This window comes from Mya arenaria, chromosome 2 (assembly GCF_026914265.1).
Source record: "Mya arenaria isolate MELC-2E11 chromosome 2, ASM2691426v1".
In the NCBI taxonomy this organism is placed as follows: Eukaryota; Metazoa; Mollusca; class Bivalvia; order Myida; family Myidae; genus Mya; species Mya arenaria.
This window is the reverse complement of record NC_069123.1, coordinates 13,392,602-13,420,399: the sequence shown is the minus strand read 5'-3', so window position 1 is coordinate 13,420,399 and position 27,798 is coordinate 13,392,602. Positions and strand designations below refer to the sequence as shown.

The following is a 27,798-nucleotide window of genomic DNA, read 5'->3' as shown; positions in this document are numbered from 1 at the left end:
ATGGCCGACGTAGACAATGAGATCACTGGGGCGTGTATGAATAACAATGAGTTGACACCATTTAAGGTCGTCGATTTGAAAAGATACCTTGCGAACCGGAAATTGAATGTATCAGGTCTTAAATGCGAATTGATTGAGAGGATAAAAGGCGCATATAGACTTTCTATAACTGACAAACGCGTGCTGGAGGAGAGAGATCGGGAAGAAAGAGAGAGAAGAGCAACCGAACGCTTTATCCTCCCATGTGGCGAGGGTCTTCCACCGCCATCAACACTGAAGGCATGGAAGTCCACTATTGATCTGTTTCCTGCTGTAGAGGAAAAGGATATATACAACTACATTGTACTGAAAAGAGACTCGAAACGTCAATTGAAGGCGAGGACTTATTATGTGGACGGACATGTACAGAAAGTTGAGGTATGTCAAATAGTGAGTTTATAATAAGTCTGAGGCTGTTTTTTCTGCCATGTTTACTTCATCTAGTTATATAATTAGCTCAAGGGGACTATTTTGACTTGGACATAAAAATAATTTGGTGTGAAAAATGTACTCAACATTTTTATGTAGGCGGGGCTAGCCACAATTAAGGGGGGTGTGGTGGATGCAAGCACATGTATGTGTCGAACCACACTGACTATATACTTATCTTAATTTTAAAAAAAATAATGTATTTTGTACAATTTTCATATGTTCTATGATGTATGTTGTTTATTTATTGTCATTTAAATTAAAATATTATTTATAATTTATTCTTCAGGTCCATCTCATAAGCGAAGAGTGCAGCCACTGTTATGTTCAAGCTTCCGTGCTGCCATCATTTCCAACTGCAGACAAAAGAAAGTCACCAGAGTACCAACCCTGGATCCTTCTGTCGAAAGTGACTGGCTGCATACACTCCGCGTTCTGCAACTGTCCAGCTGGGTAAGTTGAATTAATTTGTGATAAATCAAAGTCTCTGATCTGCATTGATGAAAGGTGTCAAACCCACACACGCTAGGCTATTTTGTCAGTATTATCAAATACTTAAACTTGGGGCATTCTTCAAACTATTTCATATCTTCTTATCAAACTTGGTACACTTGTTACAAGAGACAAAAAAGCACATGTTATAACTGTCATAATTTTGGCTTTCATGGTTAGCTGAGTTTTGCTATTTTTTTCTGAATGAAAGAACAGGCGAGCTTATGTATTGATTCAATGAACTCCCTTCACCGTGTTGGTGTTTACTTATGGCACTGTTTGTGTTTTGTATGTTCATGGCCTACCAGGAAATACTAAGTGTAAAATACTGTGTATTCACCTCCATTTTCAAACTTTAATGTTTTGGAATATACATGTAAGTATAACAAGTAAAAAGGCACACATGTAAATGAATTTTTTTATTTTCATCTAGTGAAGGTGAATGCTGCAACCATATTGGTGCCCTGCTGTATGGACTTGAAGACCTGACGCGTAAAAAAACCCTTGCTCCAACATCCAAACCCTGTGCCTGGAACAACTTCAGCATGCTGTCTGCACCACGGAAACGTAAGCTGTCGCCTAGGAAATCTGAAGATCTTATGTTCTCAAAGAAGAAACTGTACAACGTGTCAGTACGTAAAGTTTCTGTAAACAAAAACCATGAACTGAACTCTATCAATGGATGCACTGTTAACATTGACAGATTTAGGCAGAAACTGGTTGGTTCGAAGTTGAATGTAGGCTGGTTAAAAAACTTTGAAATTGAAACAACTGAAAATGAACCAGATCTCCCTGTGTTACATTCTGTGCCATTCAACTACCATGATAGTGTAAACTTGAGGGACAGTTCTAGTAAGACAGTGTTTTTGGATCATTTTGACTCTTTGAAGCAAAGCGCTGAAGAAATTCAATTAACTGAAATCTTAACAAGGGGCCAAAAAAGTGGGAAATGGCAAGAGGCCAGAAAAGAACGCCTAACAGCTTCAAACTTTGGCAGCATCTGTCGTAGGAAAGAATCAACTGAACCTGACGGACTCCTGCGGCAGATGTTGTATTCCAATTTCACAAGCAAGTACACAGAATATGGAATTAAACATGAAAAGGCTGCAAAGAGAATGTATGCGAAAGCAATGCTAACTGACCATAAAGGCCTAGCAGTTAAAGACAGTGGTCTAGTTGTATGTGCCGACAGACCCTACCTTGGTGCCAGTCCAGATGGGCTTGTGTTCTGTTCACATTGTACAGAAAGTGTTGGTCTGGTTGAGATTAAGTGTCCTGCCTCTAAGAAATGGAGGATGCAAACGCCTGAGGAATGCTGTGAAGACAATGATTTTTTTTGTCAGAGAATGGCAAGGTGTTACTCAAGGAAACACACAAATATTACTACCAGGTCCAAGGGCAGATGGGAATCACCGGGAGGAAATGGTGTGATTTTGTAGTTTGGACATGTGTAGGTCTTTCTATACAGAGAATTGCATTTTGTGAATCATTTTGGCTGAAAATGTTGTGTCAACTTGACAGATTTTGCCTTGAATCATACATTCCTGAACTGTACGCACAACGTGTTAAAAGGGGAATGAGTCTGTTCAATTGATTTGTACATCGTCTAGTTATGTGTTGTTTATACATGTACATTTGAATGATCAATAATGGCAATTTATGTGAATATCTTGTTTGCTTTCAGTTATTTTCATAACTATATTCAAAATGAAACTCCAAAATGACTGTATTGTTACTATAATTTGAAACCATGAATAAAAAAGTTGTAAATCTAAATTTTGGGCAGTATTTTGAAAGTATGTGTACTTTTGTCAACATATTGTGATTATGCGATGCTGTAAATCTACTTTAATTATTTCCTTGTTTTATGTTTGACCTTTTCTACTTTTCCTTTCCATTTATCTAGTTTTCAGGGATGTATTTCTGAGCTTAATAAATGGACATATGTTTAACCTTTCAAGTGTGTTATTATTGCATTTTGTGTGCAGGATAGTGATAGCGTTTATATTGCCATTGTTTAAAGAAGTAGCTGAGTTTTACTCTAAAACAATTGAAGATGTTCAATTGAATATTGGTTTGCATGTAGCTACTGCACGGCCCATAACTCAAGACTGTCGAGTTGTTCTCCTTTTCTGACTTGCTAATTAAAAACAACAAATGAGTGTTACTTTCTTATGTTTGCAGGGTGCAAAACTTAAAGGGGCTATACACCATGTGATGAAATATCGAAAAAAAAAAGAAACTTGTCAAAAACTGACATAAACTTGGTATCAATGTGTACAATGCATTGAAACTAACTAACTGAAGTACCACATACCGTAGTATACAATTAATTTATTTTCGCATTATTTTTTCCATATTTCTCCATTAATTTTTTTTTACTGGGTATGTATACCTAGTAGAATTCATTCTTATGCGTGATTTGCTAGTTGATGATATCATGGGATATAACCAAGTAAGGTATATTAGCTTAAGCATTCATATGGTTTCGGATAAGCCTTCGTAGCAAAGTGGATACAACACTGGACAGCTATTTTGGTGACACTAGTTCAATCCATAGCTCAATTTTCTTTTACATTTTGGTATTTCTTTACCATTATCATATCAGAAGAGTAAAACATTTTATTAAATAATTTGTCCTGAGATTTGTTACAGAAAAAAACTTTATTGGTGCCAATCTGGTGTACAGTCCCTTTAAACATTGGGACATATTTAGCATGGGGCTAGTTTTTTTAATCTAATGTATCTTAAAGTTAACATTTGTCGGGCATTTCAGTTTGATCTATGGCACTCTTGCCTATTCTTATTTCCACTTAGTTCAATTATGAAACTGATATGAAAATGGTTCATACTGAAAAATCCTTTAAGCAATTCAATACTAATGATTTGAAGTACGTGGTAGATCAATTACACATGGCAAATAAAAAAAAACTCATTTCAGAGCCAAACTTAATAAGTGATCTTTGACTTTTATTCTTAGAAATGTTACAAATAATAAAACCACAAAATACAAAGCAGATGTTTCACAAACAAAAAATTATATCAATAAATTGATCAGTTAATGCATACATGTTTCAAATCAAATCTTGAAATCCATTCACATGAGCATATTTCCTTATCCATTTTTGTCAAACCTGAATCAAATGTGTAATCTCATATGTTATCATATAACTTGCTCGAAAAAATGATTTTAAAACAAAATTGTAATTTCATTGTTCTAGTTAGAAGTATACAAGTTTTTATCCCTAAATCTAATGCTTGATATATACAAACGCTTTCATTGACACATGAGTTATTATTGAACAAGTGGTGGCCATAGATTTGTCAAATATGTGCATATTTTGAACACTTTAGAAATTCTCCTTGACTGTGTTATAGGAATATTGCCATGCAATATTCGAAAGTTCTTGATTCTCTCCATTTGCCTTTCAACATGTATTCGTAAACTTGCAATATCTTTTGTAAGGAGAACCTCACGTTTAGAGAATTGTTTTCCTTTCTGTTTAAATGGTGGAATAATGAGATGAATGCCTCTTGGAGTAGTAAGGTCTGTAATAGTGAAACCCTTATCAACCATTATGGCGTCTCCTTCTTCAAGCAAGTCCAAGAGTCCACATTTTTCTGTGAGTTTCTTGTCACTGGTACAGCCCACCCAACAGTCGGAAACAAAAGTTACAACACCATTTGGGCTTATACCCACCAAAATATTATGAGTCATGTGAGACTTGTAATCACTGTACATTAAACTTTTCAAAGAAAGAGAACTGGATGTTTCACTGTAAATTTCAGTGCAGTCGATAATAATTCTAGTGTTAGAATATTTCTCTTTAAATTGTTCAGGCATGTTATTTTTCACTACCTCACGAGATGGCCATTGAACAAGAAAGGATAATTGTACATGTAAATAGTTGATCCATCTTTCATCAATGTCACTACATTGTGAAGTGGATATGCAAAACCTAGTACCTAGATCTTCAAATAACAGACCTAGACGTAGGCGCATCAGCACCATGAAAAATTCATCCAGAACACTTAGAGTTCTTGGCCGTCCTCCATCTGAATCTTTATAGTTAAGTTTCCGCCTTGATGTCCGCACTTCAGCTTCATCCTTGATTTCATCAAACAAAGCTTCAAACACAACTCGATTAGGGATTCCGGTGTAAAAACTGACCAAATCGTCATTGTATTTTACGTCATCATATGTGAGCATAGGTAGCTGACATTGTACACCAAAGTCTCTAGTAGAATGTTCTGTTTGTGAACTGAAGTCTGCTGTTTTTCCCAGGAAACTTTCTTCAGTTTGTACTTCCATCACTGCACAGTTGTTCTCAGTCTGTGTGTCACAACATCTGAAACATATACAAATTGATCATGTACCCATTTACCACATCTTACATGTACAGTCTGGTAACCCTAACCAAATGTTTGTTTTTTTGGCCTTAAACATTTACAAACACTTAAATTTTCCTATTTTTGTTAAAGAATGAAGAAAAATGATCAGAAGTAATTAACTTATCAGATCGATTTCATAGCACAAGAAGCAATATATATATATATTGAACAATACCTAAAGGACTGATTCTGTGGCTGTAGTACTGGTCCCATGCAGTAATCATGCAGGTGGACAGAGGTATCAATGGCATGCCCGGAAGGGGATACAAATGACAGTTGTGGCTGTATACTATCATCATTTGACAGTTCTAGGTCTAAATCGTCATTGACCGTATCACCATCATCATCATCACCTACGTCTTCATCAAGGAGCTGAAATTGCAAATGAAACTGTACAAGATAAATGTTTTAGTACAAAATCTGCCAGGCTATATGGTACACATTTTTCCAGGCTGTATTTGAAAACAATTCTTTAATCATTTCTTAAATTACAAAATTTACAAATAAGTGCTGTGACATTGTTTTTAAGCACCGTTGATATAACATAATTCATTTTGAGGTGCATGTAAGGAAGAACTTAAACTAATATAAGAAATAAAAAATACCGTTGGCTGGAAGGTTTTGGTAGCACCAGTCTCAGTTGGAAACATAGATGGAAGTGTATGCTGGAATGAAGGTCCTCTGAAGCCAACAAAATGCTCACTACACAATCGTCTGTGTTCATTCCACTGGAACGATCTCATGACCGTTTTACATCGCTGCACCCACACACGTTTTAAACGTTTGTTCTGAGGAAAACGGTGCAATGACACTTTTCTCCCATCAATAACCTTTCCTCTGTAAATTCCTTTACAAATACAACAGTACTTAGGGGTTTTCCTGCCCGTTTTCTTTATTAGTTTTGAATCTTTACTTTCCATTTTCACTTGTTGCTGTTTACTTCCTGGTTTGTGTAGTCCCCGGAAGTAAATTTCCGCTTTTTGCGCATGCCCACTTGAAGAGTATTCAGGGAAAGATAATCGAGTTATCGGAAAGGACAATCCTATAGCCATATGCTTAACGAGACGCCAAAGCGGCAACGCCGCATTAAAGCCTGATTTTTAATTTGACGATGCAATTTTGTAAACCCAGGATTTGAGCTAGTGACCTAGTATTTATAACCAAACAGACCCATATTTATACTTATCGGAGATATCGTTCATACAAATAACCTGATCAACTGAAACTATTCCATTTGTGTGAGGATAAATGAACATTTTATAAATCAGCTTTTCTAATAAGATCTGTCCCAGAGACCTAGTTTTTGACCCTAGATGGCACACTTTATCATCTTAAAATCGGGGGGGGGGGGGGGGGGGGTGCGGGGGCGCATCCAACGCTTTACACCATGTAAGAACTTTAACAGAGCCGACTAGATTTCGTTTAATGATCTCTTTACATGATTTTCTTAATTTATGTTTAACTTATACTTTTTCCAATTCATGAAAATGCACCTTAAACGAATTCAGTTAATTTAATCATATTTATAAACAATATACAGTAGTAGTAAAAAACCAGAAGAGTGCAACAACAACATATTTTTCCACCATATATTTTTAGTTTTCAAGAGGCAGATATCACTCCTCAATATTTCCCATTTCGTCCAGGTATTTTTTCCTCAGACTGGTCACATATTGTCTGAGACTATCCTCATCTAGCTGGGAGCTCCTGGCAGCCTGAACCAGTCTGTTGGCTAGTTTGAACACCGCCCTTTGTCTACACAATTCTTTATCATTGCGCTCATTGTTCTGAAATGGAGAAACACATAATTTGCACATACATCAAATCAACATAGTTGTGTTGGTATGACATCTGACATTATACAAATATTGACAATGTACCAAAAACAGCAAATGAAGCCTACTTATATACCAAGTTAAATACCAACAACTATACATTCACAAAAAAATACATGAATTGTAGATAGCACAGGGAGATAAATTCAATGCCAATTCACATAAGTGTTTATTTTTAATCCATGGCAATGACTTACTCGTTTCAAGGACATGCAGATAAATAAGGTGTGGAAATGAGTTAGTAAGTCATGTCCACAACATAATTAAATCATGAGATAACTCAGTTGCGAGAATGATATAGATAGTTATTGCCACAAGTCATTGGATTGAGTAAGCAAGTCCTGGCCATAAGATAAAAAAATATTACATATGTCACCCCTATGCCATTGTTAAAAATTGAACTGATTTGTATGCAAATAATGTTTAAACTATTAATGAATCCAGCTACCTTTTTCTCCTCTGCAAGTTTGAGTGCTAACTGTTTGGCTTCTTTTATCACAGACTGTGGTAGGGTGGATATCTCAGCAAGCTGAATGCCTACATGATAAAACAGCTGTGTGTTTAATTATGAATAGCTAAATATCATATTTGGCAAAATTCCTAATTTAGACAAATTCTTACAGACATTTCCATTCTCAAACCATTGATTTTACCAATATATTTTAAATTTAGTTCTAAATGCTTGCTACAAAATGGCCACATGTCCAGTAGCCGATTGTATACTTTAGCTCCAGCATATACATGTACATTTTTTTTATTTCTTTAAAGTTAGCCTAAATGAATAAAGATTGTTCCATATTTAACCAATAATTACTATTATCCAATCAAACCATTTAAATGTTCAAACTAGCCAAAAGATAACCTATGGACATCAAATTAAAGTTTTAAACCATTGGCTGCTGTTTATTAACGTGAATAACTTATTGTGACACATAAGAAAGTCAACTTTGATCAGACATTCCTAGCAAAACTAGAAATGTGTCCATAGGACACGGATGCCCCCACTTCGATTTTTTGTCACAGAAAATAAGCCATAATGATTATTCAGGATAATCTGCACATATAGGATAAGTTGAGTTGAGTTGGGTTTTACGGCATCGCAAGACTGTATAGGTAATATGGCGCCATTCAGGCAGGAAAAAACTTGTTGGATCCACATTGGACACATACTTTTCAAGAATTAGATTGGAAACATATATTTTTGAAGTATTTTTGGCAAAAAAGGGCCGTAACTCCTAAATGACTAAAGCGATTTCCATGACTATCGAACTTGATCAAGATATTATGGTCACAAACATGTGTTTAAAGTTTGGTGAGGATTGGACAAACAGTTTTCAAGAATTAGATTGGAAACATATATTTTTGAAGTATTTTTGGCAAAAAAGGGCTGTAACTCCTAAATGACTAAAGCGATTTCCATGACTATCGAACTTGATCAAGATATTATGGTCACAAACATGTGTTTAAAGTTTGGTGAGGATTGGACAAACGGTTTTCAAGAATTAGATCGGAAACAATCTTCGGGACGTACGTACGTACAGACAGACAGACGTACGTACGGACAAGGGCAACCCTATATGCCGCCACTTTGTGGGGGCATAATCATGACAGTTAATTTTGAATGGTCTAAATGATATTTTCAACTAATACCACAAACAAGACTTCAGTTCTTGCTAGCATTAGTGAATCTTGTAATGGAATTGAATGACACATCTTCAAAACAGTTGCTAACTAAAAATCAGATCAAATCAAGTACAAACATAGCAAATATAATTGCAATACCATAGTGCTTCTCCTGAGTTTTCCCCTTGGCCAGTATGTGAGTGTAGATGACCTTGTCACTGTTTGCTTCAGTGCTGAAACTTCTCTGGATCTCAAAGAAGTAACTGAAATACAGTAACAAAACATATGCAAGCACTGGGAGGGAAATCTTCAGTTGAAATATACATTTTCAATCAAAATATTTACTAGTATATGAAATCATATTTTAAATACATAATCATTTAAATGCAGTTTAAGTAGTTATGCCAGAGTAACAACTGCAGTGGGGTTTTTTCTGAACAATTTGGAGCAGAAGTTTGGCTGGTTCCTAGTATGCTAAAACATATACTTTTTTAATGAAATTCTTTTAAATCAGTTCTTTTTCTACTTATTTCATAATTTTTTTTGGACAATATCACATTCTTTTATCTTATGCATTGTTGTTCATTTCTAAGCAACATTGGAAGTCCCATTTTCAGTCAAAATAATGCATTTGTCACAATCCCTGACCCCATTTGCAAAATGGTGAGAAAACAAACACACTGATTTGGATTTTATCTTAATGTAATAGTGAAACATATCAAATAAACAAACATGTATAACTTGAGATCAAATTTATAATTTGTTTCTAAGACTGATTTCAAAAACAATTCTTCAACAACGATTTATTGAATGTTATAACTGAATCCAAATATTTTTTTAACAATGACTTAAGGAATTAAACTGGTCTGGTTCTTCAAAGATCTATTTTTATATATTTCTTGTTAAATCTTACTTCTCAACATTTGGGTACAGGCTGTCAAGAGTGGTTAGCTCAGGGAAATGGGTCACAAAAAAAGTGAATGCCTGAAACGAAATAAACACTCAAGGTTTGCGCATAAACAAGAGATAAAGGCTAACAGCTATCCTCTTCAGATATAAAGGTACATACAAACATGGCATTTGTTGAACATAAATCAAATTTACTGCATTTGCACTCAAAGTTTTCAAATAAACAAGTGAAAAAGGTTATCAGCCTGTACTTAAGGAATCCCACCCACAAATAAATTACGCGGTAGTTCTCTGACAGCTCCATCTTAAATCTTAATCTTAAATTTTGATGTTCGGTGACCCATATTTTTTTATTTTGGTATCATTTGAAAAGAATATTTGCTTATTGATTAGGAATATGTAAATTAAATCATCAAAAGTACATCAAACAAACAGCTATTACAGTAAAATATATCGAGGGTTGAATGCGAAAAGGTTCTAAGTGACATTAAATAAAGAAAATAGAACCTTTTCGCTTTCACCCCTCGATATGCTCCATTCAACTGAAATACTAGGTAAATAACATTTTTTTGCAATCTTTGAAGGCCAAAAAAACTTGTTATATTATGTTCAGTTTTTTTTTGTACATTTTCCTATTCTGCTCACAAAACTTTGTCAAATGAAAACATAACACGACATGGGGTTGCCAAGCATCTAAAATTCACTTTTTTGTGGATCGGATACTTAAATATGGCCTTTAACTATTAAAGCAAATTCAAGATGAATACAAGACAAAATTTGATGCAAGACATTAAAGACGCGGCTGAAATAAGTTTAGATGTGAATATATATATTTTTTATCATAATTTGAATATTAAAAGGTAAACAGAAGTTTAAACAAGTTAATTAATGATTAAAAAAAGCGACAATTTAGGAGAAATGAAGAAAATGTTTCATTAACATCAGGTGCTTACTCTGCTAATGTCTGCCTATTGCATCATTATGCTGTCATGTAATGGTGGACCTATGAGGTTTTATAGAACGCCAAGTATGATGTGCTCTTAAACAATTACTGTGAATGGCAGATACTAGAGTTGTCAGAGTATACTATTATACTAAAACATACGCTAAGCAACTTGTACCCTGTGGTTCTTACTGTTACAACTTACGACAGGCACATGTATGCGGGTGAATATGTTGCGATTTTCAAGCTCAGTGCCTTCCATTGAAAAAGGGAATTAACCACTGTGTATGACCAGTGACCAGTCACAATAACAAGAGGGTCAAGATGGCCCTATATCACTCACCTGAGTAACACTTTGTGCTATAGACTTGTTGGCAATAATAGGCCCATTCACATTCTCACCAAATTTTGTGATGATTGTACAAATGCTTAAAAGTTATTGCTAAGACAAGAGCAATTTTAGGTAAATTTAATATTTAAGCGCAATAACTCTCGGGTAACTAAAGCAATTTTGCTGATTATCAAACACGTTCATACACATTCTGACCAAATTTGATCATGATTGGAAAAGGGTTCAAAAGTAATTGATAGGACTACCTACTGGATGGTGCCTGTCTGCCCTTCCATACAACATAGGTGGAACTATTATATGTCCAGTTTTTTTAAACAGGCGTGTAAAAACATGACAAATATGTATTTGTTTAAAAAGATACAAAGGGCAATAACTCTTACAATATTTAAGTTAGATTTATATAACTTGTCACAAAATATCACTATTTACTGTGAATAAGTTCATGAAGTTTGAAGTTGGTACCTTCAATGATTTTAAAACAATAAAATAACAATAAAAAAAAAAAGATGACCTATATTCGAACTTGACATAAAAATTATCAAAAGTTACCTTTCTGACAAATTTCCAGGATATTTGGACTCAAAATGTTACCTCTAGAGTGTTAACAAGGTTTTTCTATATTTGGGATCTGTGACCTAGTTTTTGACCCCAGATGACTCATATTCGAACTTGAGCTAGAAATCAACGAAACAACCTTTCTGACAAATTTCCAGGATATTTGGGCTGAAAATGTTACCTCTAGAGTGTTAACAAGATTTTTCCATATTGGGGCTCTGTGACCTAGTTTTTGACCCCAGATGACCCATATTCGAACTTGAGCTAGAAATCATCGAAACAACCTTTCTGACAAATTCCCAGGATATCTGGACTGAAAAAGTAGCCTCTAGAGTGTTAACAAGATTTTTCAATTTTTGGGTCATGTGACCTAGTTTTTCATCCCAGATGACCGATATTCGAACTCATTTGAGTAATTACTGGGACAAACATCCTGAACAAGTTTCGTGACAATTGAGGCAAAAATGTGACCACTAGAGTGTTAACAAACTAAATGTGGACTGACAACGGACATTCATCGATCCTAATAGCTCACCCTCAGCCTATGGCTATGGTGAGCTAAAAAGGCTAATAATTTTGTTGTTTTATGTTATAGCCATCTGGCTAACAATTCTTTATAAAAATATTTTATATTAGTGTTTTATTTATTCGATCATCCACATCTAAAGGGGTTCTTTTACAACATAGTTTAAGAAAAGATGAAAGAAATGTGTTTAATTCATAAGTATTCACTTTTCTTACAATCTAAAACTTATCCACAAACCCTTAATCATTGGAAATTGTAAAAATGTATCCCTATAGACGCAGCCTTCAGGTCACATCTAATAAAACGTACTTACTTTATTTTAAAATGTAAATCTGCTATCAGCCTTATTCATATAAACTTGAACCTTGAACATGCCGTAAAACAAACAAGACAGTAGCACTAAAGAAGATAAATGTCATGATCTTTAACACTATCTCACCTTTGTTTTCAAGAGATATTCACAAATGGAGAAGCAAAGCCCCACTCCTTCCTCCACACTGGTTCCTGAAATGAAACTGATTCCAATTAAATTCAGCAAAAAATGCTATCAAAATAACGTTTATATCAACTGATCATTCATTGGATATTTAAAAAAATTGGCCAACTTTTCATAATTTTTTTAAATATATCTTATGTTTGTTTCAACAACTGAGCAAAAAAAACTTGACAGAATTTTCAACTGTTACAGCCACACACCTTAAGAGATTAGGTTCAAGATGTCAAAATTGATATTTCATGACTAGCTATGAGATATTTCATGACTAGCTATGAGATATTTCATGACTAGCTATGAGATATTTCATGACTAGCTAGAAGATATTTCATGACTAGCTATGAGATATTTCATGACTAGCTAGAAGATATTTCATGACTAGCTATGAGATATTTCATGACTAGCTAGAAGATATTTCATGACTAGCTAGGAGATTATTTCATGACTAGCTATGAGATATTTCATGACTAGCTATGAGATATTTCATGACTAGCTAGGAGAGATTTCATGACTAGCTAGGAGATATTTCAAACCTAGCTAGGAGATATTTCATACCTAGCTAGGAGAAATTTTGCAGAAAGTTTGAATTTGAAGAAGTTTGCAATGTTGGTAATCTCTCCTAGGTATAAATTATCCCCTAGGATGCTTGATGAAATGGTGGCGAGATTACCTCTACCAAGCTCATCAATGATGATTAGAGAGCTGGTGGAGACAGTCTGAACAATGTAGTTGATCTCACGCATCTGAAAAATAGTTAATTTAAGACTGAAAAACAACCAGTTTGCACAAAGCACATGAAAACATTTCATGGTGGTAAAAGGGTGTAATGACGCTGTAATAACATTAATAACATTTCAATGGACTCTTTGATCTACATTGTACTATATTTCTTAAAATTAATTTGTGTGTGTTTACCTATCATGTAATTATTTATAATAGTTACAAGTGGTAGGTAGTTCAGTTATTTAGTTTAACTTTATTTATTGAATGGTTAATACTTTCCCTGAAGTTAGACTGTGTTTAAACAAAATTCATCAGACAAAATTTTAATTAATCACAAATATCAATTAAAATACTCTAAATAAAACGTAATTTAATTGTGCTATAACATATTTCCCACCTCCATCATGAATGTTGATGAGTTTGTTTCAAGGTCATCATCACTGCCAATCCTAGAGAAGATCTGATTGGCTATTCGAAAAGATGCATAATCCGCTGGCACGAAGGATCCCATCTGAGCCATGATCTGTAGTAAGGCTATCTGGCGCAGGTAGGTTGATTTTCCACTCTGAAGTAGTTATCAAGCATCATTTTTAACTTATTTTTATTATATATCTTAATTGATTTCTTTTGAAATAAAAATCTGTTCTGTAAGACTTTTGATTTAATTATCCTACAATGAATTACATGTTTCCTGTTTAAACTAAAATCATTTTTTATAATTACAGAATAAAGCATTGCTTTTCAACAATATTATTTTTGTGACAACAAGGGGAGGGCCTTTTGCAGCATGTTATGATAACTTGTGACCCGATCAAATTGTATAAATATGGTAACAGGTTCAAGTCACACAGTTAATTCATAGATTTCTATGAAACACTGAAAGCATCTCTTTGACAATACATTCCATAAAATGGAACAAAATCACAATATGAGGATGTCAAGGTGCCAACTTACAACCAGCACTTATATATATACACACAAATTTTGACGAAACAAATGCTATTATATTTCCTGCTAGAGCTGTAATTATTAACCTCTTTAGAATTAACATAAATCCCTAAGGCAATTGTCTAAGATAAGAACTAGAACTATATTGATACAGGCCTTGGACTTTCTTTCCTAGGCTCAAACCTAGGACCTAAGCCCAGCTCAAACATACCATATTTGGTCCTGTAATCACCAGGAAGTTGCTGTCCTCCGAAGCATACTGAAAAGATTCAGACTTAGTTTTAGCACCTACTAACTAGTTTGAACCAACCACTTGATGAAGTTAACAATAATTATTCAGTCAAGGTACTATCATCTTGAAATGACAATTATAATGACTAATTTGTTATTTTGCTTCATCAATGATGAACTAATGTTAACAGAAAATTATACAAGTATGTATAATGTCACAGCAAACAGCAACAACAAAGCATGATATAATACTCAGAGCAAAGAGTATATCAGTGAAGTCCAAATAAAAAATGAGCCTATAACCTACAATGTTGTTTGGTACAGGGGTTTCAACTGAGATTCTCCCCAGGATGGGGTGGCGGCCTTGATTCACAGCCAGGGTGTCTGTAAACTCTGGTCGCACTGCAAGCATATTTATGATTAAATGAGAATTACCAAGTTTATGAAGGGGCGTCTGTAAACTCTGGTCCTGCTGCTAAAGAAAAGAATCACACAAACTGCCTAATAAGGTTAACACTGTCAACAAACTGATTATTCAGTGTCACATATATCTTTGGATCAAAACCAAAGTAATCCAAAATCTAACATATTAACCCAATGATATTACCTAAGAACTCATTTTACTTCGATTCAAATTTAGCTTAAGAATTTCAAAGTATCATAAATGCATTGTTGCTTTGTTTCGGGTAAGAAAATTGTTAGGGTTTACAAGCAATGGATTCATACCATTACATGCTATTTAATAAGCCCTTTTATGAATTTCCAATCTGTACATTTCTTGTTCTCACTCACCAAAGTCCGAGAGTGTACAAGCATGGGCAAAGGAGAGTAGCATGTCCAGCATAGCGACAGTGTCTGTGAGCTTATATAGACAGCCTATGTCATCACGGACACCATTCAACAGCTCCGTCATCACACTAGAAAGGAATGAAAATGCCAGATAGAACTTTAGACAGTAAATGATTATGTTATATTGAGGACAAAAAGAGAAATGTAATATATATTTTAATTTTTATGTCACACTTATTGAAGACTTCTCGCAGAGGTCATTTCTCTTATTGAGACTGGGTACATTTTAAGTCACTTCTCCTTAAGTTTTAGTGTAGGATGAACTCTGAACTAGCTAAAAAGGTCAAACAAGCTCTGTAGAGCTTTCATAGTGACAAACACATAAAGTTTTAAAGCCTCATACATACATGAAATAAAGGGTACATGTCTTTGATCACCTACATCTACCTTGCCCTTATGTTTGAAAAGTTTCTGGTTGAGAGTTCTAGCAGGTGAAATCATTTATATTTGAATAACATGCATTTAGAATTTGAATGTGTAATTTGAGTTTTAGTATTCAAGAACGAAAAGAATAGCAAAGAATTTATCAAAGCTTATGAGAATTCGGTCAATTATTGCAAATTGAGTTTTGTACCTACATGCTGGTCATTATGTAGATCTCATGCAATGATTCCTTTACTCTGTCTGCAAAATAATGAGATTATTGAACACTTATAATATACTGATATTTATTCAAAATATCTTGCAAGCACTGTAAATGTTTTTTAATTTGTAACTATAGAAGCAATAATGACTTTAATTATCAACAGCTAAACAAGAACACAGCAAGCGATAGCCAATGCTCACCCATTTTTCTTGGTCAATTGAGAACTATAACTCACCAAAAAAATAAGCTACAGTTATGGAACATGCTCTAGACAGCATGGTGGACATGTGCTTCCATACTGCATGTTTTTTTTTTCTAAGTTATGGTATACATTGAATGTTTAATGCTTTGCAAATTGCCACAACGCTATAACAATAACTGGACAATCATATAAAGTACGGTATATGGTAACTTACCATTCATCCTGATCTGAAATTTAAAACATCAATGATTAAAATGTTTAAGGAATGAACCATTTGTATAAAGATTTACATGAGTGTCTGTGTAACAGTGTAAGTTCAGAATGCCTTGATTATGATTATTTTTTAGATGCTTCATTTCACAAATTATCCAGGCAATTGAAAGTCAGAATTAAGACCTTTTCTACAACAACAGAGGCAAAGTCATTAAATAAACATGAACAAAATAGTCCTCACCAAGTCTGTGGTGGTAAAGTTGAAAGTGTTCTTAATCTTGGTGACTTTAATAAAGATTCCTGGCAGAGAGTCCTGTGTGTGTCCGTCTGGCCCTCCAGTGTACATCTGAATGTGGAAGCCCCGTGATGAACTGTACGCCACCTTCAGGGGAAGGTTGTAGGTACCAGACATCTGCTGAACTAGGTCTGAGGAGGAAATTGGGACTTTTTGAGTTTTGTTAATACACATTTAGTCTAGAGAGGTTTCATCATTACTTAGCTTTTCTTTAAATGAAATAAACAGTCTAGTCTAGAGTCTAGTTTCCTGCAGAAAATTCTATAATTGGATTTAAGTTATAAAAATAATTTAATAAGATAGCTTAAGAAAAGTAGCTTGCTGGGTAGTTTGTTTGGGTTGAAACCAGGGGCATATTCATAAAACCTCTGAAGTAATTTCCTAACTTAAGTCACTTAGTATCTCGTTAGTCATATGAAATAAAAAAATGAAGTATTTCCAAAATACATTATTTTCATTGACCTTACTGAAAAAAAAGACAGATATTTTTTAATGTTAACAACACTTACAAGTATACATTTTGTAAAATTTGACTATGAAATTTTAGGAAATTGACTATTAAAGTTAGGAAATGACTTTAGATGCTTTATGAAAACTGTACTACATGTATTCATCTTTTATTTTATTTGTCATAATTTAATTTTTGGGCTGTTTGGATCTCATTTTAAGTAAGGTACAGTGCACTTAGTTCTAATATCACTGACAATAGATGATACCTGTTATATCGTCAATAATTTCCGTGTAAGTTTTTCTGGCAATGTCGAGTAAACCTGAAAGGAATGAAAAAAGGAGAGTAATATAACAAACAATTAGAATAATCACCTGTTATGAAATAGATGTATTAAAAGAGCATGATCCAATACTTAATTATCAATGTATTATGATTAAAAAAATCCTCAGATACTTAAAATATCTAAATGTGACAGGCAGACATGCAAAAAAACAATAAACATATTGCCATATAAAACAGAACTTAAAAAAACTGAACTGACATGCAAAGGAACGGTTACCATTTATATTTGGCTGTTAAAGAGAAAACATCATAATTATCATAATCAATGTTGTCTTAAAAATACTTAGTGATACTGTCTTTAAAGAAACACTATTTATGATAAAGAATTGTAAGAAAGGTACTATAGTACCTGACCTTTGAGTTTTTGTGTCACAGTTAAATTTTGAAGCAGTTTAAAACTAATGTATATCTTCCATCTATGTGTTTTCCACAAACCCAAAAATAATTTCTCCATATATCCCCCACCCACCACCGACATTACATACCTTGACAGCAAAGCACTTCTGTGACCTCATGATGAGCGCCCCCTTTTGGTACCTCGCATCTTCATGCACAATACAGTTAATCTTGTTGAGCATCACAGTGAACCGAGGGTCCTCCAGCAACTAGAAATAGATGAATAAAATATCATGATAATTTATGCAAATTGATTACTTAAAAGTTTAGGTTTGGTGGGGCTCAAACTCACAACCTCCCCAATCACATAACCAATTGTTTTAAGGGGGGGAGGGGGGGAGGGCAGGGGGGCTACCATCTGCATTATATGCCTGTAAATTTCAATAGCATTTTTTTTGTTTTAAAAGCTAAATATCTGCATAATTTTCCTCCGCACAATACCATTATCCCAAGATACATAATGAAGCCCGATTGGGAAACTGACAATGTGAAAAATACATGTACCAGGAAATGCTTCTCTATTCTAGTGGTGAAACCCATGCACCAAAATTCTATTAACTCTTTACCTTGAAGGATGCTTTATAGAGAGTTTTCACAGTTTTAGTCAATCACTGAATGGTTGAACCAGCTCCACTTGGAGATCACTTGCATTTTTAAAAAAAAAAAATCTGCTACTTATCACACCTACCCTTACCTTGTAGGAAGCTAAGAGGAGGCAACATATCCCGAGTGATTTAAGATATGTGTAGATAATCTTGATCTCAGTTATCAATCACATTTAATGACAAGAAAGCACTCTAGAATAGCCATTTATTTTTAGCCTTTGATTTCAAATACATCAAATATTGCTTGGAATCCGTAGGTAGATGTAATCTTAAACAATGCATTAGAATTGTGGAAAGTAAGATCATTTTGATTTTATAGCAAGAAATTGAAACCTCCCGTTTTAAAACTACATTTTACGAGAAACCTGACCCTTCAGAATTCGGTTATTTTTCTGATATTTTATACTTTCTGTTTCGCATCAGAGCATTATAAGAGAAAGTTGAAAGTCTGCTTGCATGTCTTTCAGAACATCACATTTTTCATGATATTTTATTCTCCGATGCCGATCACATACCCATACATATAAAACCAGCCTATATACCTTATATGAAGCCTTAAACAGTGGGTTTTCACAGTCTCCCAGTGCATCCCTCAGTGGAGGCACCAGCTCCAGGGTATGTTTCAGGTACATAACATTTGTAATTTTGTTCTCGGCTGTCTTGATATTCTCTTGTTTTGGTACCTAGAGAAATAAGCTGCTGATTGCATTTGATAGTTCAATAATCCTTCAATTTTGCATGCATGATTATAATGCCAAACTACATTAAATATTAACACTTGTTTTTTCATAGTTTGAATAAAATTGGCACTAAAAGAATCTACAATACTTACCTAAGAAAATAAATAAAGAGGAAATGTACCTGATTTTGTGGTAATCACTTTTATAATTTTAACAAGAAGTTATAAATTGAACTCATTTATCTTGCGAGAGTGTACCTGTACACAGAGTGAAAGTAGATGGTCAACATCAAGGAACCTGCTGATGACAGCCTGAAGATTGTAGAACACCTCCGATTTCTCTATCAGCTCAGATACCACATCCTGTCTCAGTGTGATTGTGTCTGGGTCTTGAAAAACGGCAAGGATTTGTTTGACAAACTAAATCAACTAACAGGCCTGAGATTGCAGAACATCTCTGGCTCTCTTGTAAGTTTTTGTTAATTTATTTTTAATTCAGACTTTTCATAATTTTTAAGTCTTAAAGAACTGAATACAGACTGCAAGATACTTAAACTTCTAAACGTCCTTTAGACCTCTCCAATAGCTTGTGGCAATGCTTCCATTTCTGGAATGGGGGGGTCCTGGATTCAATCCCTGATCGTGTCATACTAAAGTTTAGTGTCAAAATGGTATCAGTTGTTCCCTTACCTGGCACCCAGCTCTGAGGGTAGTACTGGGACACTTACAGAACTAAGTACTGGTTAATCCAGGAAAGCTATCTTAGTTGTATTGGTGATTTACACTCAGCATATTAAAGAACTAAGAGGTCTACTCAAAAAAGAGCTATAATAACTTACCCACACAGCCTTGTATCTCACACTGTGTTTTCCGCTTTCTTTTCTGCAGTCTCTTCAGTAACCAGAGGACAATAAGTGTCCATGATAGTTTCATGGGATTCAGATGGTAAGATCAGAATTATATTCACACATACATACTTACCTGATGGTGGCTGGAGTATGTTAGACCGAAGAAGCCTTGCCCCTCCTGAGGTTTTGGTGTAGTTTAGGACGCCATACAGTGTGTGGTCACTGCGGGGATCTCGCTGGTTCTGGAGCAGTTCTAGGTTACGTGCAGTGGACATATCTGTAGGAAAGTGAATGAGGTTTTTGGTGTTGTTTTGGATGCCATATAGTGTGTGGTCACTGAATAGCTTTTTGTTATGGGCAGATGACATTATGTGTACAGAAAATAATTATCTGACAAGTGAAGAATTTAACATGCATGCAGTATTTTAAGAATATGGTTTCACCACCGGCTGACAGTTATCCAAGCTGCTACAAATGCTACAAAAATACTGCTGAACCCAGTATTATCCATATCATTAGTTTAACATACTTCTGCAGTGCAAAAACAGATTAAGTTCTTATCAATAACTCTCTACCAGGTTTAAACATGAAAAGAAGCTCACCAATCATTGTTGTATTTTCACTGCCTTTGAAGATGATTTTCACTGAAGAAGGGGCAAAGACAGTGTTCTGTATGAACTCAATATACTTGACGAGGGCAGCAGCAGCAGCAAGGCAGTAGTACCTAGAGAAAGAAATCAATACTAGCCAGTAGATGCAATGAATTGAGGTAATACATTTTCAGCAGTGATTCATTTTGCTGGGCAATCCAAGCCTAAATATACTCATCATTTTTACGGAGGACCTGTTTTTCTTAAACATGTGCATACAATGGATGCATATTTTTAAAGTAACCTGAGTGCACAAAACTAGGTAATGATGGGGTGTCATTGTTTTACAGAGGACCCATGGTTTTGAAATATGTGTCCAAAAGAAGCATTTTAAAACAAATCATTGCACTTTTACTGATTGTTTTGTTCAATTCTTACACAGAAATTTTGTACTTTTTTCTATGGAACTTTACTATCTGATTCATTTCTGGCTATTGTTTGTAAGCAGAATAATTAAACTCAAATATTTTTACACACACTTACAGGGGAGACTGATAACCAAGCACTGAGGGTGCAGAAAATGAAAGATACAAGAATATAAGATAAAAAGCGTTAATACTATTCAAAGTTAACATGAAATTAACTTTTGATTTACTTTGATGCAACCTCGAGCTCCACACTGCTATATTCAGGCACACACAGCTGCTTGACAGTCAACAGGCCTGTAAATAAACAATTATCATTGGCAAGAAAATTATTTGAAATGACAAGACTCGAATTTAGTACCAAAATGATAATAACACAATAAAGGATTTTTGTCTTAGTTTCAAATATCTTAAGTCTATGTAAATGTCACAAATATCAACACCGTTATCAATTTTGTTTATTTCCTCAACTTAATGTTAATTTTCAAGGTTAACTACAATTAAATTTACACAAATATGCCCCAAAATCATGAAACAATGGCACAAAGATAATTTCAATTTACGACTCAAATCGACTAAAATATTTTTTGAAACGGCCCCCGGTTCTCTCATCATAAATATATGACAGTTTCAGTCAATACCCTTTGTTTCATTGAAGTATTTTCTCTGCACTGTAGAAATGGCAGTGTTTGGGAACTGGTCAGTCACAATCTTGGATAGAGTGGTCATAGTTCCTGCCTCACATGCTGTACTCGGCAGAATGATCTGCAAGAACATAAATGATTAACTTCATACTGTATTCACTTATGGAAATGATTTTAATGTAAAAAAATCTGCAAAACAAATTAGGTCTACAAAAAAGTCTTCTTGACAATGAAAAATGAACAATTTTGTATTCACTTTCCCTTTAAAAGATAAAATTTAAACAACAGGCCCAAATTTGTCAAACTATCTTCAGTCTTGTGAATGTTTCACAGCACATTTTGAATTCCAAATTTTAGCCAAAATGATGATCAAAAGGCACCAGCCCCATTCCTAAAATGGTGGAAAATACACTGGGCATAAGCTTTTTGTTTCAATATAGTTTACACACATTCATTTTAAAATCTGCCTGCATTCCTCGTAAATCATAACCAAGAATCCCCAGCACTACTTTGCGCACAATAACTTTAATACAGTGCATCTACAGGATACACACATTTAAAAATAATGGCTCTTCAGGAAAATAAAGTATAGGACTCAGGTCACGCAGCAAAATGAACAACTGGATTTGTGTTAAAAAAATTTATAAGGTAAAGTTTTACTTTTAAAGGATTTTTAAGATTTGTTGAGAAATCGTTGCCTGGTGGTCAAAATTATTTTTCCCACGTCAGAATACCACAACCATTGCTGTACAATACCTCCAGTGGATGGGCAATCTGCAGCTTTGTGATTGTTTTCACATATGTTGGCATATCTGAGAACTGTGACAGCCACAACTCTGGTTTCTTCAGGTCTAGGGAGGCCATACCAACCTCTCCCCGAGCCAGCCCTCGACCCTCAACTATTGCTGGAATGTTAACATGTCAAACTATCTGTAAAAGTGAATGTTAAAATAGATAGTTTTTTAGTTATTCAAGAATGTTAAAAAGCCCAAATAAAATCCTATACAGAATTTGTATTCAAAAATTATTAATAAGTAGACATTGAACCATCTTTGACAAATTCACATCCAAAACTATTACAGGCTCAGCAAAGTCAGCTATGAATTTGAAGTATGAACTTACCTGAATGTAAAACTACAAACCAACAAGTGTTGTGCAGTTAACAGCAGGAGTGGTAGGCCCTGGAGTTGCTGCACTGCTTCCCCCGGTGTGAGGTGTGCGCCGGGAACCGAACGTACGAGAGGAACTAGATACCCGAGGGGTCCTGTTGGAGGATGGTGTGGCACTGAAGCTTGAACTGCAACCTCCACTGCTCAAACTGCTATAAGGACCTGTGCTATATCTAGCTCTTCTGTCCAAAGTACTCACACTGCCACTGAAAAACATTAATTTTAATGGATTATGCACAGTATTTATTAATAATGAATTATATAATACTCAGAATCTGTTACATGTGAACACAATCATTTGAGCTCAAATTATTACTTTATTAGTAATTTGTAACTTTTTATCACAACAAGTAAGTTTTACTCTTTACATTATTTTTCCTGTAAATCTAATCTCCATAATTTATACTTGACAGGAACTCAGCAGAGAAGTACAGTTTCTTAAGTAGTGTTTTTATAGTGAGTTCAAAAACTGATTGTTAAATTGCATAACCAGCATCTTGATATAAACATTTTTCCATTAAGATGTTGGTTATTCAACTTAAAATACTTATTTTACCCTGAGGTTAGGTTGCTGTAGTTCGTAGGACCTGATGATGATACCCTTTTCGATGATGACCAAGGTGAAACATGGCGACCATGGGTAGAACTTGTATCTGACTCTATCATAGATCCATCAATAGTGGATATTTCACTCTGGTCTGCTGTAGCTGGCGTCTCTAACAGACCTAAATCTTTGAAATGAAAACATATATAATTGTTCTTATTGTAATTTTGACATTAACTCACGGAAATTCAATATTAAACAAAAATGCCAAAAAAATATGTATTCAAATGGCTGTAAAAAAGCTACTATTCGTCACTTAAAAATTATAACGACTTAAAGGGACTGTACACCAGATTGACACCCAAAAAAGTTTTTTTCTGTAACGAATCTCAGGACAATCATTTAATAGAATGTGTTACGCTTTGAAATCATAATTGTAAAAAAAAGTACCAAAATGTAAAAGGTTCTAACCCGTGTCGCCAAAATTGAAGTCCAGCGTACCCACTGAGCTTCGACGGCTTACTCTAATCGAATGACATAATTAAGCTATACACCTAACTCGGTAATATCACGTGATAACACCGACTAGCCAATCATGCATAAGGAATGAACTCTACTAGGTATACATACCCAGTATTCTTTTTTAATGGGAAAATACGAAATAACTGCTAAACTTAAATAAATTGTAAACTATGTGGTACTTCAGTTAGAAAGTTTCATTGCTTTGTACACATTTGTACCAAGTTTATGACAGTTTTCGACAATTTTCTTTTTTTCTTGCAAATAGATCATCTGGTGCACAGTTGGTTTAATAATATATAAAATGTGGCATTTTGGTTTAACAGTTTTACCATATTAATTTCAATTGATATCACAAAGCAGGAGCATACTGACCAATAAGATTTACCAGTATCCTGGAAAAATGCCTATAAAGTATAATAAAAAACGCCTGTACAGTTTTGTAGAACATAAATTTATCCTTGATAAAGAACAAGAAGGGTTCAGGGAAAGAAGAGATACAACCCATGCACTCCTCATACTTGTTGAAGATGTAACTGTTGGAATGAACCAAGGGAAGATGACTGCTGCTGTGTCTCTTGATATGGAAAAGGCTTTCTACACAGTGTGGAGAAAGGGGCTTATGGTCAAAATGAGCAGGTTAGGTATACGGGGAAATATATGGACTTGGATAGGAGACTTTCTACGAGACAGGGAGGCTTATTGCTGTGTAGAGAACACCGATGGAAAGATGATGGAGACATCAATAGTATTACCTAAAGGATCTGTCTTATCTCACTTACTTTTCAATATCTTCCTTAGTAATATGTTGAAAGAGGTGACAAGCTCAAAGGTGAAGTTTGCTGATGATGGTACAATTTGGAAAACTAGTAAAAACCAAAGCAATACTTTATCATGACCTTGATCAAGTGACACTATGGACAAAAAAAATGGAGAATGAAATTGAACACTGAAAAGACGGAATACATAATTTTCACACAGGAGCCCGAAGAAAAGAACCTTGGATAACACTTCAACAAAATGGAATTGAAACAAGTTAGTAAGACCAAGCTGCTTGGTGTGCTTCTGGACAAACAACTTACATTTGAGAATCACTTGAGCCAAGTAGAAATGAAATCAAAAACGGCAGTAAACTCCTTAATGAATGTTGCAAAGTCTGAGAAAATCAGTCCAGAAAACATGACATGGCTATACAAGAGCCTGGTAGTACCTTACATGGAATATGTGTCTCCCGTATGGCAATCAGGCAAAACAGGCAAAACACTAGACAAAGTCCAGAGAAAGGGTCTCAGCATTTGTCTTGGTGCTGTGCGCTCAGCCAGCTTGTAAGGTCTTGAGGTTCAAGCCAAATTATACCTCTAATAGATCTAAGATTTGAAGAAATTGCCATCAGAGAATACAAAGATTATAATGGCCAAACCTGACACATCCCTGATAAAACAGACTAAAATAGAGATAAAACCTGGGTGAAAAGAGGATAGATCAACTAAAACAGCCAACGCCAGTAACAACTAGAGCTGTCACAGGAGTGACGAATACCCCCAAATGCCGCCTGGACACAGGAATGGCAAACCATTCCTTTGAAAAGAGGCCATAACTCCAAGGTTACTGCACACTGCATCTTCTTTTATCATGCATTATTGTTTTATTTAAATCTGTTGGGTAATTTAGAAGTTACACTGCTGACAAGAAAAACTAGCCTTTCAGGAGTTATCGCCTGGAAACCGTTTTTCTATTTTTAGTAACAGTGACCTTGACCTTGGCCCCACCAGCCCCAATATCAAACTTGACCTGTATCTTCTGATGTTACACCTGTGTACCAAAAATTGTTCAAATCTGTCAAGCCTTTCATGATTTATCGTCCGGAAACCGTTTTTCTATTATTAGTAACAGTGACCTTGACCTTGGCCCAAGCAGCCCCAATATCGAACTTGACCTGTATCTTCTGATGTTACACCTGTGTACCAAAAAATTTTCAAATCTGTCAAGCCTTTTATGAGTTATCGTCCGGAAACAGTTTTTTTATTTTTAGTAACAGTGACCTTGACTTTGGCCCAACCAGCCCCAATATCGAACTTGACCTGTATCTTCTGATGTTACACCTGTGTACCAAAATTTTTTCAAATCTGTCTAGCCTTTCATGAGTTATCGTCCGGAAACCATGAAAACCGACAGACAGACCGACCGACCGACAAGCTCACTCCTATATACCCCCTCAAACTTCGTTTGTGGGGGTATAAAAATGCTACAACAAGTAACAGACATGAAATCACTGAAAGACATAAACACAAATTCAATTGAACCAGATGCATCCTACTAAGAAGGGTTACAACCAAGTAGAAGAAGGCCAGAATACTGGAACAACCTAGGTCTTAAAAACAAGAAATCTAGCACAACAAAAAGCTGCCAAAAAGATAATTTCACATATTATTGCAGAGGATGAAGTGAACACTGTAATTGCATTCACAGATGGGTCATTCTTAGGAAATCCAGGGCCATGTGGATCAGGAACCTGCATTTACTTCAATAATCAGGAAAGAGTAGACTAAATGAGCCAGCCAGTTGCCATGAGTGCTTCAATACTAGTTGGAGAATTAGTGGCAATAAAAATGACTTTACAGTGCATTATTGATGAAGCAAAGAAGAAGCAAATACAAAATATAAGGATACTACTAGACAGTCAAACCTCAGCTCGAATTCTAACCTTAGGATGGTCCTTCTCTTCTCAAAAAAGCTTGATCACTGAAATTCAAAACCTTCTGCAATCTTGTGAACAATCAAACATGCATGAAATTTCTTGGACACCAGGCCATGCTGACATTCAAGGAAATGAGGTAGCTGCCATGCTGGCCAAAAAAGCTGCAAAAGAGGCTGAGCTGCTGAATGAGGATCTTATGACAGCAGTTTTCCAAGGCGACATCAAATCAGCAGCAAGAAACGCGCTTTACATTAAATGGGCAAGACGATGGCGCATTTCAGAAAAAGCAAACTGAATACTACATTCCAACCACACCTCTGTTAAACAGAATTTTATTTCATTCGACTCCCTTCCATGGACCAAGGCATTCTGCTACAGCTTCAGAGTGGGCACTGCAAACTGAATGATTACCTCCACAGAATTGGAGCACTGGTGTATATGTGGTGAACCTGAAACCATTTCTAATTACCTGATTGACTGCAATCTCTTCTATGCTGAAAGGGAAAAATGTTCTCTAACCTCTACAACATAACTGGAACACAGCACCAATAGGTCACAAAACACCTTCTCCTCACTCCTGGACAAGATGATCCTACCAAGAGGTCACAGAACACCTTCTCCTCACTTTTTGACAAGATGATCCATGGGAAGAGCATTGACAAATTAACGCTGAAGAATTAAGTGCCTTTGTCGAAAATACAGAACGATTTTCAAATTGAATAGGAAATGAATCCCGCAATGTGATGTCTATAAAACAAATGTACCCGTGCGACTTTATTTGTTGACAAATACTGATGAACGAGTCCTACCATAAGTTATTGCGTCTAATTGAGTACAAGACGAAGAAATTCTATGAATACCATTTCGAGTGTTAATTTACTTACTGTATTTCGGTTGAGTATTTGCTTTGGACATGGCTACAATTTCTAAATTTCCTTCCAATCTGAATCAATTCAAACCTTGGAGCCACCACTCAATGAACGTGTCGCGAAAATGGATGCTTTTTCTAAAATAAAGTATGTAGCTTCAAAGCTTTACAACATCAACGAACCCGAAACAATTTGAATTGAACAGAAGTTTTTCAAATCATTGTTAAACATTTAAATTGTATAAATTCCAGTATTAATGAAGTAATATTGTACATCTAAAAGTGCAGACGATGTTTTCATTTTAAAATATTTTATGTCGTAAGATTGGTAAAACAGTCGGTCAAACGACAGGAAATAAACAATGCGTGAAAAGTAACTAAGACT

At 35.1% G+C, this 27,798-nt stretch overlaps 3 protein-coding genes across 3 annotated transcripts; 1 reads left to right on the top strand and 2 right to left on the bottom strand.

The window, feature by feature from the left end:
- LOC128206221 (uncharacterized) lies at window positions 1-2,525 on the top strand. Its single transcript, XM_052908551.1, has 3 exons — window positions 1-417; window positions 758-921; window positions 1,394-2,525. The coding sequence occupies exons 1-3, from the start codon at window positions 1-3 to the stop codon at window positions 2,397-2,399; spliced, it is 1,587 nt and encodes a 528-aa protein (XP_052764511.1). The 3' UTR covers window positions 2,400-2,525.
- A 1,628-nt stretch (window positions 2,526-4,153) lies between these two features.
- Window positions 4,154-6,278, bottom strand: LOC128225206 (uncharacterized). The gene is made up of 3 exons (XM_052935278.1): window positions 5,958-6,278; window positions 5,528-5,724; window positions 4,154-5,309 (listed from the first exon to the last, which is right to left on the bottom strand). The coding sequence occupies exons 1-3, from the start codon at window positions 6,270-6,272 to the stop codon at window positions 4,256-4,258; spliced, it is 1,566 nt and encodes a 521-aa protein (XP_052791238.1). The 5' UTR covers window positions 6,273-6,278; the 3' UTR covers window positions 4,154-4,255.
- Window positions 6,279-6,919: 641 nt separating this feature from the next.
- Window positions 6,920-27,566, bottom strand: LOC128222545 (mutS protein homolog 4-like). Its single transcript, XM_052931604.1, has 26 exons — window positions 27,430-27,566; window positions 23,341-23,515; window positions 22,758-22,990; window positions 22,372-22,520; window positions 21,613-21,736; window positions 21,202-21,268; window positions 20,559-20,680; window positions 20,090-20,233; window positions 19,367-19,497; window positions 18,972-19,112; window positions 17,914-18,033; window positions 17,646-17,658; window positions 17,352-17,405; window positions 16,582-16,766; window positions 16,342-16,354; window positions 15,918-15,963; window positions 15,283-15,407; window positions 14,798-14,892; window positions 14,471-14,518; window positions 13,709-13,876; window positions 13,259-13,331; window positions 12,535-12,599; window positions 9,724-9,794; window positions 8,970-9,073; window positions 7,636-7,724; window positions 6,920-7,139 (listed from the first exon to the last, which is right to left on the bottom strand). The coding sequence occupies exons 1-26, from the start codon at window positions 27,458-27,460 to the stop codon at window positions 6,969-6,971; spliced, it is 2,757 nt and encodes a 918-aa protein (XP_052787564.1). The 5' UTR covers window positions 27,461-27,566; the 3' UTR covers window positions 6,920-6,968.
- Window positions 27,567-27,798: the final 232 nt, after the last annotated feature.

What these genes read in the sequence shown, in the direction of transcription:
- LOC128206221 (XM_052908551.1), top strand. Translation starts at nt 1, where the DNA reads ATGGCCGACGTAGACAATGAGATCACTGGGGCGTGTATGAATAACAAT. An exon ending in GACATGTACAGAAAGTTGAG is followed by an intron (nt 418 to 757) that starts GTATGTCAAATA and finishes TTTATTCTTCAG; the next exon opens with GTCCATCTCATAAGCGAAGA. An exon ending in TTCTGCAACTGTCCAGCTGG is followed by an intron (nt 922 to 1,393) that starts GTAAGTTGAATT and finishes ATTTTCATCTAG; the next exon opens with TGAAGGTGAATGCTGCAACC.
- LOC128225206 (XM_052935278.1), bottom strand. Translation starts at nt 6,272, where the DNA reads ATGGAAAGTAAAGATTCAAAACTAATAAAGAAAACGGGCAGGAAAACC. An exon ending in CCAAAACCTTCCAGCCAACG is followed by an intron (nt 5,725 to 5,957) that starts GTATTTTTTATT and finishes TTGCAATTTCAG; the next exon opens with CTCCTTGATGAAGACGTAGG. An exon ending in CCACAGAATCAGTCCTTTAG is followed by an intron (nt 5,310 to 5,527) that starts GTATTGTTCAAT and finishes TATATGTTTCAG; the next exon opens with ATGTTGTGACACACAGACTG.
- LOC128222545 (XM_052931604.1), bottom strand. Translation starts at nt 27,460, where the DNA reads ATGTCCAAAGCAAATACTCAACCGAAATACA. An exon ending in TTGTACACTCTCGGACTTTG is followed by an intron (nt 14,893 to 15,282) that starts GTGAGTGAGAAC and finishes ATATGCTTGCAG; the next exon opens with TGCGACCAGAGTTTACAGAC. An exon ending in CATCAACATTCATGATGGAG is followed by an intron (nt 13,332 to 13,708) that starts GTGGGAAATATG and finishes ACTATTTTTCAG; the next exon opens with ATGCGTGAGATCAACTACAT.